This window comes from Halyomorpha halys, unplaced genomic scaffold, assembly GCF_000696795.3.
Source record: "Halyomorpha halys isolate HHAL.00 unplaced genomic scaffold, Hhal_1.1 Scaffold602.1, whole genome shotgun sequence".
Taxonomy (NCBI): domain Eukaryota; kingdom Metazoa; phylum Arthropoda; class Insecta; order Hemiptera; family Pentatomidae; genus Halyomorpha; species Halyomorpha halys.
Genome location: NW_027105306.1, coordinates 225,160 through 239,331, shown reverse-complemented (window position 1 = coordinate 239,331; position 14,172 = coordinate 225,160). Strand labels below are relative to the sequence as shown.

Here is a 14,172-nt window from a genome sequence, read left to right as displayed (position 1 = left end):
TATACTATAATTACTTTTTACTCACTCTAGATTTATTTCAAATTTGGGCCAAATCGGACGTTCTGTTTTCAAAATATATATATATTTCAAAAATACTGATTATTTCATCTCAAAATAAAATCAAAACATTGAAAAAAAAAACATAGAATACAAATAAGTAAAAGAGCACATATAATGGAAAAAAACAATTTTTTTTAGATTATTCAAAGCCTATTTTAGGTACTAATGCCCTTTCTAAAATAAATGATTCAAATATCCAAAGCCCTGAAGGAATTAAATAAAAACTATTATTAAAATTGAACATACATTTAAAATTTTTTTTTCTAAATATTTTAATTTTAAATAAAAATTCCATCAAAACAAAAGAATAGTAACATTTGTTCGGAAATGTGCGTAAAGTCACAACAACTGGAGAGAAAGGGCAAAATTTTTCATTCAACTATAAATTAATTTTAAAAAACTAATAAAGGTAATTACCTCATTATCCAGATCTTTGATAGTTGCCATCTCATCTAGAGCTAAGTGAAGTGCTGTGCTTGTTGACTGTGATGTGAAAAGATTCATTATTCCTTCAGAACAGTCTTCTTTAATACAGGTAAAGTGTTTATTCCATCGAAGAAATAGTCCAATCAAATAGGATTGGAATGTTTTTGGCAGCATTGAGAACATCTACACATAAATACATAAATATACATTGTGGGAATTATGGTCTTTCTAATTTATAAAAAAAAAATATTTCAGATTTATAGATATTGTAGGTAAAAAAAGGATTAATTTAAATCTTATTTCAATGAATATACTGAAAATCTTTCAAGGAGCATCAATGATACATATATTCATAATTACTTGAATATTCATAAAAATAAAAAACAAAACCATAATATTAAACTGACATCACACTAGAGAGAATAGAATACAATTCAAGAAGACAGGAATTTCAGTTAAACTGTTTCAATGAGGATAAAACCTAGCTGATATCAAAGATGAATCAAGTGTACATTGAAATATGGAGTTTAAACATAATCGCCACAGACTTTATCAAGAAAATCATAAAAAAAGAGAAAAATCTATGATTTTAAGAGGCACTATCAATTTTAGCAAAAATGTTTACATAAGTAATTTCAGTTTCACACAAATTTTCGTTTTTGAGCTCAACTGTTCCCATGCTCAGATTCCATTTTGAGAGACTTGGTTATTTGGACTCGTTCCAAGACTGCAAATAACTAATGGCCTATGTGGATATCAAAATGTCAATTTCCATTGAAAACTTGTAAATAAAATAATTCTCAATCACAATACTTCCACATGAAATACATTCCATATATAGGCTAGTGAAAGTAATAACACCTGCTAAGTATGGTATGGGTAATTTTTAACATAAACAAAATCCTTTGAGCTACCCCACTCGATAAGTAACTGCATTGCAAGAAATATGAGTAGAAATAAGAGAACATATTCTTGTCAGAAGTAACATAACAAACAAATATACTGAAGAACTGTAATATTTAGTGATCAGTGCACTGGTGACTCTCAAACACCATTTAATAAAATCATAAATACTTCTAAAGTACAATAAGTTTATTTAAACGAAAATTAACAAAAAATAAGATGTTCTCACCAAATTATATCAATTAAAGTGCATAAGCCAATGTTTATTCCTGGCTAATTAAAAAATGCTTAAGTGCAAAGCATGGACCCAAACCCTCCATTTTCTAAGCTTTAGGAGGGAGAGAGAGAGAGTAGGGTAATTTTCCATTACTTTTGAAGGAGGACTGATTTTGAGAAAAGGGAGGTTCTGCACAATTTTTGAACTTCTAGACAGATTTCAATTAAACTTGATACATCTGTTTCTCCTTGATTGGCTAAAAATTAATAAGAAATAACTCCCAATAGACCCTATTGTGGGAAGGATGGGGAGGCCAACAGCACTTCCAAAAATATGATTCAATTTTGAAGAATTTGTTTACTTGATGGGCAACAAAAAATAATTTGAAGTTTGAACCTAGTATTGAAATGGTTTTAGCATTGAAAGTGAGATTAAAATTTTCTAGTTGTAATCAGTCTTTAGATAAAAAATACCATCCATATACACAACTCCAGATGTATGAGATCACAAGGAAAATTGAGGGAAGAATGAAAAAAAAAACTTCAAAACTCTTTAGATTGTAAACTTTGTTTGGAAAAGTTAAGCAAAGATATGTACTAGATGCAGTTCTAAGAACTTAAGGGGAAAATTCTAATAAATTTTATTCCTATTTATAAATTAATAGTATTCCTAACAAATAATAATAAATTGATATAGTTTCTTTCAATGTAAAACCTATGAATTTAAGCATGTATAAATAACTTTATTAATAATAATTTTTTTTTATTTTGGCTCAAATTCTCTAATGAGGACCTATACAGCACCAGTGTGAAGTGTTCTCAGAGATTCATTTCTCAATATAAATGGAAAAATAAATATTGACTGATCCAGTTGAGAACAGCACCCGCAACCTTCTAAAACAAACACCCTGCAACCCTCACCTTAATGTGCTCAGCTATCAAGTTCTATAATAGTCTTTGGGACTCAAGAAAAAAAAAAAGAAAGAAAATAGTGTACTTATTTGATAGATGATTTCTTTCTGGAACATGCTGTAATTATAAAGATAACATTGTTGGGTTGACATCTTTACTGATCACAACCACACCTTTGAAGGGATAAAATATACGTTGATTCTTCAATAAAAAAGGTAAGATTCAATGAGTACAAATATTCGTTGTATACTTATCTCTAAAATTAAGGGGGGAAACAAATAAAAAAGAACCCTTTTTTTATCCCATCCTTTCTACTATAATTTAGACTTAGCATAAGGCAACCTTTTGTACTTATTTTGTATATTTATGTACAATAATGAGCTTTATGCTCAATTAGCAAGTTTCATTTACAGTAAGTTATTGTAATTATAGATAATAAAAATTTTAATAGTAATAAGGTGTAGTTAGTTGGCCATAGATTAATAATTGGAGAAGATGGTCAGGGGCGGGGGAGAGGGTGTGGTCAGTAAAAAGAACATAAGCCATAGGCATGAATAAATAAGTTTTTGTTTATTTATGTTTTTTTTTACTGACCACACCCCCCTCTCCCTCCTGACCATCTTCTCCAATTTTAAAAGTATAACTTTATGAAGTAGAAATAAAATGGTGGGGGTATTTCTTGGAATGCGGAATGATATATCTTTATTTTGCCCAACGTTACAATATATATACCCAACAAATATGTGTGTGCATGTGCATGTGTAAGTGTGTAATGGGCTGAGGTCTGCTCCCTCTTGGTGAAATCTTGCCTATGCCTATGATAATAGTAATATTAATATTCTTTACTAACAAGATCTGACAAATGAAAGCATTAGAAGGGGTTCTAAGTAAATTCAGTTATGTTAGGGAAGAAGAAACATAAAAGTTACCAGGGTAGCTAAAATAAAACAGTTGGTAACAAATGCAATATTGATAATCTTGATTATATTCAATATGAAAAAAAATGCCCTTAAAGTAAACGAGGCCAATAAAAAATGCTTATCACCATAAAAGTAATAATTATAACTAAGTTTACATGGCTTTCAACTGGGTACCCGACTTCCAAAAACTAACCATCCTCATCAATTTTTTTTCTATGAAGCATTTGATAAAGTTGCCCATGACATTTTCCTCAACAAACTGCAAAAATCTTCCTTTATTAAATTTATATACAAAATTCCACCATATCACATTTGAAAGATTATTCCTTATCCGATCCTCTTCTATCTAGAATTCTATTACTTATTACATCCATTACTGGATTAATTGTTTAAAGCAGGGCATCAAGAAATCACCAGGGAACTGTAGTAAGTGATAGCACAAATATGGGATGAGGCCCATATCTAAGGAGTAGAATAAAGCTTTAATAGAGCCAGTATAAAATAAGGGAGAATCAGCAATAGGCAGCAACTATCGAGGGGTTAGTTAGCTTAATACTGCATATAAAATTATCTCAATAACAATCTACAACAAGCTCCTTTTAAACATAAAACAGAGACTGAGTGACTATAAGGGTGGTTTCCGGCCCAATAGGTATACTAAAGATTAAATCTTCACTTTGAGGTAGACCATTGAGATGAAAGAATACAAACAGACTATGTGGAATAGCTCCTCCCCTATTTAACATTGCCTTGGATTCAATATGAAATAGGACATCACCTTTTTGAAACGGTCAAAAGCTTTCAGTACTTTGGCTCTATTATAAACAATTGACTGAGCGAGGAAGAGGTGAGAAGGAGAATTTCTGCAGGACGTACAGCCTATCTCTCAACCTCAAGGCACATTAAAAGTAACATTATGAGTTGTACTACCAAGGTCATGCTGCATAAAATTCCAAGACCAGTAGTCATCTACAGTGGAGAAACATAGATCTTCAATAATAGAAGTATCAACCAATTAGAAAGATTTGAAAATGAGATTCTGAGGAGAATCCTAGGACCTGTATGTGAGAAAGGTCTTTGGAAAAGGGCTTTGGCTCTACAAAAAAACTAGCATCTCCTCACGCATTAAAATACAAAGATTAAAATGGCTAGACCATGTTATACGGATTATTGAGGACAGAATGACAAGTAGGTCATACAAGAATGCACCAGATGGTGACTATCCATGTGTTGGGACAAAGGGCCAATGGGAGGAGGAATGGGGTGAAGTAGGATCTTCGGCAGCTGAAGATTTCTGATCCATGCAGGTAACAGAGAAAGGTGGTTGGCGGCTGTTGAGCAGGACAAGGTCAGCTTTATGCGTTGTGTAGATAGAATAAGAATATTATCAGTGGTTCCTAACTGGTGGCCTGTGAGAGCATTATAAGGATCAAGCAATACACATTTTGTGAGACCTCATAGTTAGAAAAACTTTATTATTTATTTTCGCTAGGTACATGATGGTCGTAAAGGTTGGGGCGCAGGTCCCAGACTGGTCGGTTCAGAATGTTGTGGGTTTGATTCCCACTCATTTTGTGGGTTGATATTTATTTTTTGGCGGTCCTGAAAAATGAATTTTGACACTCCGACCTTGGTTAGTATGTGGTCAGAACAAGGAGCCCTAGCCCCTCCCCCCTCCCCAAATACCAATAACAATTTACCTTCCCTGGTGTTTGGGTATTTGTTGATAGGTTTAACAGGTAAATACTCTACAAAGGTGCCTCAATATACTCTTCTAAGCAACATATCCTAACATTTTCCTGGTAGGACCCTCCTTCATGAGCTGAGAACAACAGCTTTAAAGACCACTTTCTTTTCTGCCCACTTCTTGTCACTTTGTCAATAATATTATTCAAAAGGGAAGTGTTCTGGGACAACTTTTTTTTGTTTGGTTGGGTCTACAGACTACGAACATCTTTGGCCTCATAATGTGGTCTTCATTCAGAAATTATAGGTTGTGAGAGCCAGGAGGGGGTCGTTGAACTCATGTTACAACAAACCATTGTTTCCACAGTGCAACCTGACAGTGAAAACTGTTGATAATTGATTTCTTTGCAGTCAATTTGTTTATGTCCTTTCCACCAACCTATATATTATTATTATTAATTCTCAAAGATAGAAATAAAATTGATTTACCCATGATAAAAATACTAAGAAAGGCACTATATGCTGCACAACACTGGTATACAATTTTCCATTTGGAGATTCACTTATGTGCTCAAGAACAGGAAAGATTAGATGTGCCTAAAATTAAATAAAAATGAATTAATTATCACGGGATCACTAAAATATTTTTAGCAGATTCATTTGAAAAATTAAAAAAGTACATCAATATTATGAATATACTAGCATTTTAAAGAAAAGAAAATCATTTTTCAGTCTTTGCTTCAACAAAAATATATGCCAATAATATAAAATTATATTAACATTGATACATTCTAGTAATATTCTACAAAAATAAGACGTAGCTGAAGTTCACAACAAGTATTTACTAACTTTCCCATCATTAAAAATTCAAGTAATATTAATTTGTATCTTTGTTTTTTAATGATCAGTAATCAATTTTTGTTCCTTCCTTTTTATTGAGATATTATAACTGGGAGAAAAATAGAAAGATTATAAAAAATATTTTGTTACAGATTATCTTATCCATGATTAAATTCATTATTACCTGTTCAATTCTTTTGGCAATATTTTCATCTTTAAGCAACTCCACAGAAATTTTTCCTCCAACCGAATGACCCACAATATAAATTTTTTTAGATTCTGGAATGTATTTTTCAATAAATTCACTTTTTTGCTTAGTTTGACCAGCCACAGAGTAAAGTTCTGGATTATTTTTAATATTAGGTACTTCCAATTCATAAGGAGGAGACTCGAAACCTATTAAATATCATTTTTAGGTTAAATGATGCTCATAAAGAAATTATACTGCAGATCATTTAATAGTTACCTCCATGACTTAGAACCCATACAGGCATATCGATCATAGGCTGCAAACTTGAAAGAAACTGGTTATAGAAGACTAAAATTCCAGGATTACCTGTAATAAACAATAAAATAGAATCTCCGGGGATGGAATCTTCAATCCAACAGCCCCAAGTGGAAACATGGACTGGAACTTTATTTAAAATAATCCAACCGTCCCGGAACATTTTTTTGTTAAAAGGTCTGAGCAACTTCTTGTATAGATTTAATTGAGTGATTCTGGAGACTTGGGAAAAACTTACAACTCGTTTAAAAACGGCAGTAACTCTGACCAAGTTAATATTAGCCACTATCACAAACCAGATTATTAAGAGTATTCAAATATTTTATAGACACACTGAACACTAGGCACAAGTAGGAATCAAACTTCAACAATGGTTCTGTTAGAGATAAAAACACGTCATTCGAACTTTACTCGTTATACTGAAGAGTAAAAAAAAATAAATAAAAGATGACCGGCAACTTCAATGACGTGACAGCCCTAAGAATGATAACCCATACCTTGTAATAACCCCTAATTGACACTAACTTCTAGTTTTGAAGAAAAATGTAGATAGCACTAGTTAACAACCAGCACTTTATTACCACCAAGAGATGGCAATAGTAGCATAATTCAAATCCATTGATTTCCCCCACTTGCTGTAAATAGTTTTTTTATCTCGTTAGTATTCTTTGGCTCATTTATTTTCATAATTAATTAGATACTTCACAAAAAAATCTCCAATGACGAAAATCAATTCAAATTTATATTTCACTTATGGGTTATTCTCCAATTTTGAGCAATTATAGCTTTTCAAGAATTATCTGGCATCTGAATGTGAATTTTTATTCTATTATTACCCCCCTCGAGACCTGTTCTGATCATCAATTGTTAATAAATATACAAAATCTTATCTTGTGATTCCCAAGCCCTGTCACAAAGCTGAAACTAAGACTTCACAAGTCAATAGTATCAGTTTCTTTTGCAGTAAACCTTAAAAAATAGCTGCAATCTTTTCAGAATTCTCTCAAGTTTTGGAATAAAACATAATTTCAACTTTAAATGGAACACACCAATCTCTATAAAACCTTTTCCGTCTGTCACTACCTAGACCAGTTATGAAATGCCCACCAATAAACATTTATGAAGGAAAATGTAGAACTGAATGGTGGTCAGAACACACTAGAAGGATCAGAAAACACGTGATCTCCTTCGTTTTCTTTTTTAGCCTCTTCACTTGATTCCAGGATGAGAACTGTGAGTATTTTTATTCGTAGTAATTAAGCACACTTTAGGATTATTGTCCTATCTCAAATAAAATCACATCAGACATTCCAATATTTTTGAAGACATGCTGTAAATTTTGAAATGATCATTAGTCATTTTGTGGTATTCCTCAGGGTGTTTTAATTTAATTGTTCCTGCATCTTTGCCTAACAGTACCAAATCATCAGCTTACCCCAGCAGAGGTATTTTACCAAACCAGATTTAACCATTCTCGGTACGCCTTACATGTCTGATGACGTTTTTCAGGATTAAATTAAAAAATAATGGGGAATTAATAAATCATTAACCAGATATAAAACTCCTATCTAGATTAACTAACTTCTATAGAATTCACCTTATGCACCATAATTTATTCATCAGGCTTGTGAACTACATAAAATTAACAATATATATTCGTTACTTTTCGATGGATATCTCAAACTTATTAGGTAAGTTTTTGTACTTTATTTCGCAGTCCCAATCAGAGTTTAAATAGTAAAGAAAATTTTTAAAATAATTTCAAGAAATGTCATACAATTCAATATTAAAGTCATGTAATATCTGTTCATTTGGCTTTTAAATAAACTGGTAAAACTGAGGGTTAAAGCAAGATTCTCTTGCTTCTCAAGTGTGACGATGATTACTCCACCTGCAGTTAAATTACTAATTTAAGTGATACCCCTTAAAGTGGAATTATTTTCAATTCACTTTACGGAAAAAAAATCATATCGCATTAATAATTCATTCAAGTAAAATGAAACAAGAAACCTTGACATCAGTATTAGAGTATTTAAAAACTGAAAAAACCAACGAAATTATCGTTGATAAGCGTTCAAGAATTACATGTAAGTATAATTGGAAATATTTCCATCTAATTATAATAATGAGGCCAAATGCTAATTAACACTGAATTGCTTTCGTATATAATTTTATTGTTTCGATCTGATTACATTGAAACTTTTTCTAGTCTTCTCTAATTCATCTTTGAACTTTTTTACCATATATTCGATAAATTGATATTTTTTGATCATTTTTTTCTCTTTATTTTCTAATGCATGGAATTTCTGTATAGTATTATGCCTGAAAATAACAACACTTGCTATTATTTAATATTTTATCATCTTATATCATATTTAAAAACTCTGATCGTAATTTAACGTAACTATAATAGAATAACTATTCTATGAAATAACTTGCATTTTTGTAAAAAATCGGTTACATAAATTCCAAGTTTCACATAATTGTCTTGGTTAATTAATTAAATTGAAATTTAATATTATTCAAGGAATAATTTTCCTTTTTAGTTTCTTTCGTGATCACTCCGCAATTACGTAAGTATAAATTGAATACATTTAAAAGTATTGAAGACACTAATGACGGTATTATAATGGAATGGATTATTCAATTAATGACGTCGTTGCGGTGGAACAATCTTATTGGCCGTTGTAGCCGAGGGATTTGAGTCGTTAACTTAGCAACTTCGAGTCTGCAGCGGTACCGGATCGATTCGGTCCTGGGGAGGGAGAGGATTGACTTTTATTTCGTGGCGGCCCACCAAATGATAACTCGACCTTCCCACACTGGTTAAAAAAAGTATCTGTAGGATAACTCCCTTCTTAAAAAAAAAGTCATTGATAAAAGAAGCCAGCTCATAGCAAGAAACCGTAAGGAATGAGGGTGTGATGATGATACGTTGCGTATGATATTAATTATATTGAAAGAAACAAAATAATAAAAATTAAAATGATCATTGCTCACGATTTTAGCTATTGAATCTAATTAGATGATTTGAACATTGTGAGTTTTAAATTTTGTCGATTCCTTTTGACAGAATCTCTATTATTTTTACTCATGAACACATCCCTTTTTTGTTCGATTTTGCAGTTATTTGACTATTAAGGTGACATTAAAAAAAAATATTTTTTTTGGAACCTACATTAGACATCAGTAAAGCTGAACTTACATGCTTAAAAGAATTATAATGAGGTATTGATAGTTGATAGTAGATTAATATGTGGAGAAGATGGTCGGGGGGTTTGTTCAGCAAATAAACAAAAACTATTAATTCGTGCCAAACATTTACTGCTACCAATAAACGTTTTATCATTTATAGCCTTAGAGAGAGAGACTTAAGGGCACGAATAAATGGTTTTTGTTTTGTTGCTGATCGCACCCCCGACAATCTTCTCCACATATAAGAATTATACCTTGTCGAGATTAGGGTTGTGTTAGATAGTCTGACTCCAATGGACAATGTGAGGAACTCTATACCAGAAGGCCCCATAATGAATGCTCAAATAGGTTAGATAACTGGATGAATGGACAGAATGAATCTTACAGGTATTTAGCCGTAAGTCCTCAAAGGATGGAAACTTCGCTCTGCAGCCGCGAAGGAGGAAATGCAAGTAGTTCTGATTGGGCACTAGCCGCAGGTCCTTGAAGAATGGAAACTTCATTCTACAGGGTACTAATCTGTAGGCACTTAAAATGTAAGTCATGGCAGAGTAATTGCCGCTGGTCTGTACAATAGGAAGGAAGGAGGAGAGATCCAAAGGAAACAGAGAGAAATAACAGACATATGTACATTCCCAAAAGTACAATAATGTACTGATCCACTGTGTATATTGATATTCTCTGCCACCTAACGGGGAGGGGGGGATTCCGCGAAGCGAAGATTCTCACTGGGGCCTTCCAAAAGCCACCTAGTCAACTCTCTAGGCTATTAAACGCAAGACGTTAGCTTTCAGTGGATCAAATAGTTGTTACATGTGTGAAATTGAAGTATGTACTAGAAATATTTCAAATATTAATACACGGCGTTTGCCTGATGACAGTAGTAGTTCCCGTGTTAACTGGTAGGTTGCGTCATGCCGCGCTATTTGGTGGCTGTATTAGTAAAAATATCGACCAACCGGTAGCGGTGTCGGTGTCGCCACGACCTTAAAATTGATCATTGTATGCAGAAATATAAATACGTTTGGGACATTTATTTCCAAAATCACCCAAAGACAGCCCAAATAATGTCGTTTGAGTAGTTTCTGGTAATAAATGACTTCAAATTTGAAAACCAATGCAAATAATTGTATTCTTAGGGACGTGACGGCCGTGCGGGTTGGGACGTAGGTCCCTGGGAGCTCGGTTAGGAACGTAGTGGGTTCGATTCCCACCTGGGGCGGTTAATATTTGTTTTTCGGCGGTCCTGAGAAATGAATTTTGACACTCCCACCTTGGTTAGTACGCGGTGGCAACTCAGGTACCACTAGGCCACTTGCCGGATTTGTTTCCCCCACCAAATACCAATGCCAATATATTATTCTTAGAGCAATATCAAAACGAAATGCATCTTTTGTTAAATATAAATAAATTGTTAAATATATAATCATTACTGCAGCAAATAAATGTTGTCATTCATAGCCTTAGAGAGTGACTTAAAATCGTTTGATATCTCTTTCATTAAATTTCCTAGGGTTTTCACCGTTTGCAAGGATTCTTCGAAATTAGCCTTCATGTGTGTTAGCCTTTCCATTAAACCATCCAATACCTGCGAAAGCTAACACTTTGATCAAACTTTAGATAAATGCTGAACTAATTGTGTATTAAAACGTTTTGCCCTTTCATACCTTAGGTGTCAACTTTGTGTCCAATTCTTTGTTTTTATCCTTTTCAAAATTTTCATTTTTTAGTTTCGAGTGTGATGAAATCTCCGTAATTACTGTTGCTGACTTCGAAATCAAATCAATTACATTTAAATGACGGATATCACGAACAATGTCCTCAACATGTTTAGTATTTTTTCTATTTCTCTTTGTATTCATGTTACGAGGAACCAGTTTTGAAGGAGTAGGATTAGTTATAGGGCGTGATGATTTAGATTTATTTGAACTAATCTTCATTTGTTTGTTGTTATTATTTTTGATTTCATTAGTAGACTTTGCCATCTTTTTGAACTGGTCAATCTGGAATAACAATGATTCAGATATTAATTTAAAATATATTAACAATAAAATAGTGATAGGAACCTATATAATTCTATAATTGTATTTAGATATTTAATAATAAAACTATCATTTCCTCTGCATAAATGGGAATCATTCAGTTATTTGAGTGAGAATAATTGCTGCTCCACGGCAATGCTGGTGATCACTCTCTGCCGCGTGAAAATTATTGGAGAGAACCATAGTACAGTTTTTTGTTTTTATTTTTTATAAGATGATCTTAAAACCTGCGATAAATTAAAAACCGCTACAGCACCTACCTCTGATCTACAAACATAGAACAAAATTTAAGGGGCTGCCTAGTGTTTCAGTTTTGACTGGTTTTCGCCTGGCTTTGTTAGTTGAATAAGGTAAAAGGGTTTAGTTTTATCCTTGAATCCTGTGATCAGCAACTCAGTATGTACGTAATTGCGCTTCATCCTTCGCTTTAGCTTGAGAATTTTCTTTTCTGATATCCAAGTTCAATAAAGAAGGAGTAACATTTCCTAATACCCACCTTTTCCAGCAAAGACCTTATTACTAATTCCCTTTACCTGACTTGCAGTAATTTGTTCACCACTTGATCCAGGCATTAATCAAAAAGTAGTTTCAGAAAATTATTCGTATGTCATTTTTACATAGTAGGTTCCCATTCGGAGCTGGTTTTATGACGCAGAATTTTCAGTAGCGAATGTCAGGTTGTTGTCATGGTGCCTAATCAACCACCGGAAATAGTTTGGTTATTTGAAACCAAAAAAATATGCCAATGTACAAAATAAGAACGTAAGTATACAGAATATGTAAAGTATACAAGAAAATATCCTTTCATAACGATTTTCAGTATTGCAGGATAATTTTCAGAATTCAACTGATCCACTAAGACTAAACGTCTTACACGTAGCATCTCTCGATGGTGTTTAGAAATTGGAAGACCACAGTTCAGTCTCCTCCTTAGGAGGCAGTGAGTAATAATATGCATACTATATCGGCACATTCTATTGCTATTTTTGGAAATGTACATTTGTCTTTAATTTCACGCATGAGGACCTACGGCTCGTACCCGTAGGACTTACAATACGACTGTTGGCTCGTTCCCTGTAAAGCCAAGATTCCTTCCTGCAAGGACCTATGGCTCGTTCCCAAAGGACTTGCCTACTCCTTCAAGACTAAAGGCTCGTACCCTGCCGAGTGGTTTCCTTCCTGCAAGGAGGGCTAAGGCTCAACCTGCCCATTTAGCTCCTAACCATCTAATCTAACAAAACCACCTCCACAGTTGTAAGGTGCGATTTGCTCATCGTTACTTGCATACTTTCTACGTCTTATACGTTCCGAAAGCTGTATGGACTTTTCATTTGTAGCGAAAAATAATAAAACAGCAGTATCTTTCAATATTGGATATGCGATTCCAGAAACTTCATAAAGAGTATTCTTGCCGCTCATTGTTTAAACCTACTGTTCTAACCACCAAATGCCGCACTTACACCACTAGAGCAAGTAGAACTATAATCCTCGAGTCCACACTAAGGCAAGTTATGTCGGTAATTAACATCTTGTATAACTTCTAGCTCACAGAATGACCAAAATGATTATGGATGTTCATGATTTTTTCCGATCCTTAGAAATTATCCATAAATGTAATCAATCATATGAGTAAAACAAAACAAAATGCCATATTGAGAATAAAAATCTGTTTTTCCAATCCGCCAGGTATTGTATCCGAGTGCTTCATTTCCTGTTTCAGCGTCTGTGCCAGTTTTCGCTACACAATTAGCCTAGTGTACAGTTTGGAAATTAGAAAAATATTTGGAAAAAAATAGACCAGTTCCAGAAATATGGGTAAGTTTTCCACTATGAGCGCGTCTGATGCACACTTTGTTATACTTGCCATCTTCCAGGCACTAACATTTATTTTCGGATAAACACTAGAAACAAAATAATAAGGAATCCAAGAATATGTTCGATAGCTAACTTTTGACGTCAATTTACTAACTTTTAATTAAAATTTTCATAATATTCGCTTTACAATAGCTAGACGCGCACTTCTTAATTTTAACACCACCAACCTACAGTTTAATACGACTAGGTATACGTTCGTTGAATGACCTGAATTTGCCTCCACACTACAATATTGATCTTATTTGTTATTTAGCAATTATGCATTCTACCTAGGATACGACAAGAGGATAACTAAAGAAATATTAAATATTCTATAGCAGTACGATTATGATTCAAACCTGAACATTACCATTTTATTACGCTGAATAATACTTCATTAATCTAACTTCCTTTGTAGGGCGAGTCTGTTGTATGAATGTGTAAGTACATGTATTTTTTTGAGTGTATTAAAATTGTCTGTTTATGAACTACATTTAGAAAATTAGAAATTAGAACGTATGCATTAAAGTATTGTTAATCAGCTATATAACAATGCATTTTTATTTATAATTAAAATTTAGTTCAGTTTATGTCAGTTCGTAAGGAATGATAG

The 14,172-nt window shown here is 33.1% G+C and overlaps 1 protein-coding gene and 1 long non-coding RNA gene across 3 annotated transcripts in view; both read right to left on the bottom strand.

Annotated features, from left to right (window-relative positions):
• Positions 1-7,047, bottom strand: part of sturkopf (lipid droplet associated hydrolase sturkopf) — a 27,467-nt gene extending 20,420 nt beyond the window's left edge. Inside the window, exons 1-4 of one of the 2 annotated variants that reach the window (XM_067050344.1) lie at positions 6,430-7,047; positions 6,148-6,359; positions 5,613-5,720; positions 478-669 (exon numbers count right to left, since the gene is read on the bottom strand). In XM_067050344.1, the coding sequence (XP_066906445.1) occupies positions 478-669; positions 5,613-5,720; positions 6,148-6,359; positions 6,430-6,631 (714 nt within the window). In that variant the 5' untranslated portion in view covers positions 6,632-7,047. The remainder of the gene's footprint in view (positions 1-477; positions 670-5,612; positions 5,721-6,147; positions 6,360-6,429) is intronic. The other variant, XM_014426926.3, reaches the window with a different exon arrangement.
• A 1,574-nt stretch (positions 7,048-8,621) lies between these two features.
• Positions 8,622-14,066, bottom strand: LOC106684694 (uncharacterized). Its single transcript, XR_010844202.1, has 4 exons — positions 13,930-14,066; positions 11,331-11,666; positions 11,097-11,260; positions 8,622-8,790 (listed from the first exon to the last, which is right to left on the bottom strand). It is a non-coding gene; the product is annotated as an uncharacterized lncRNA (long non-coding RNA).
• Positions 14,067-14,172: the final 106 nt, after the last annotated feature.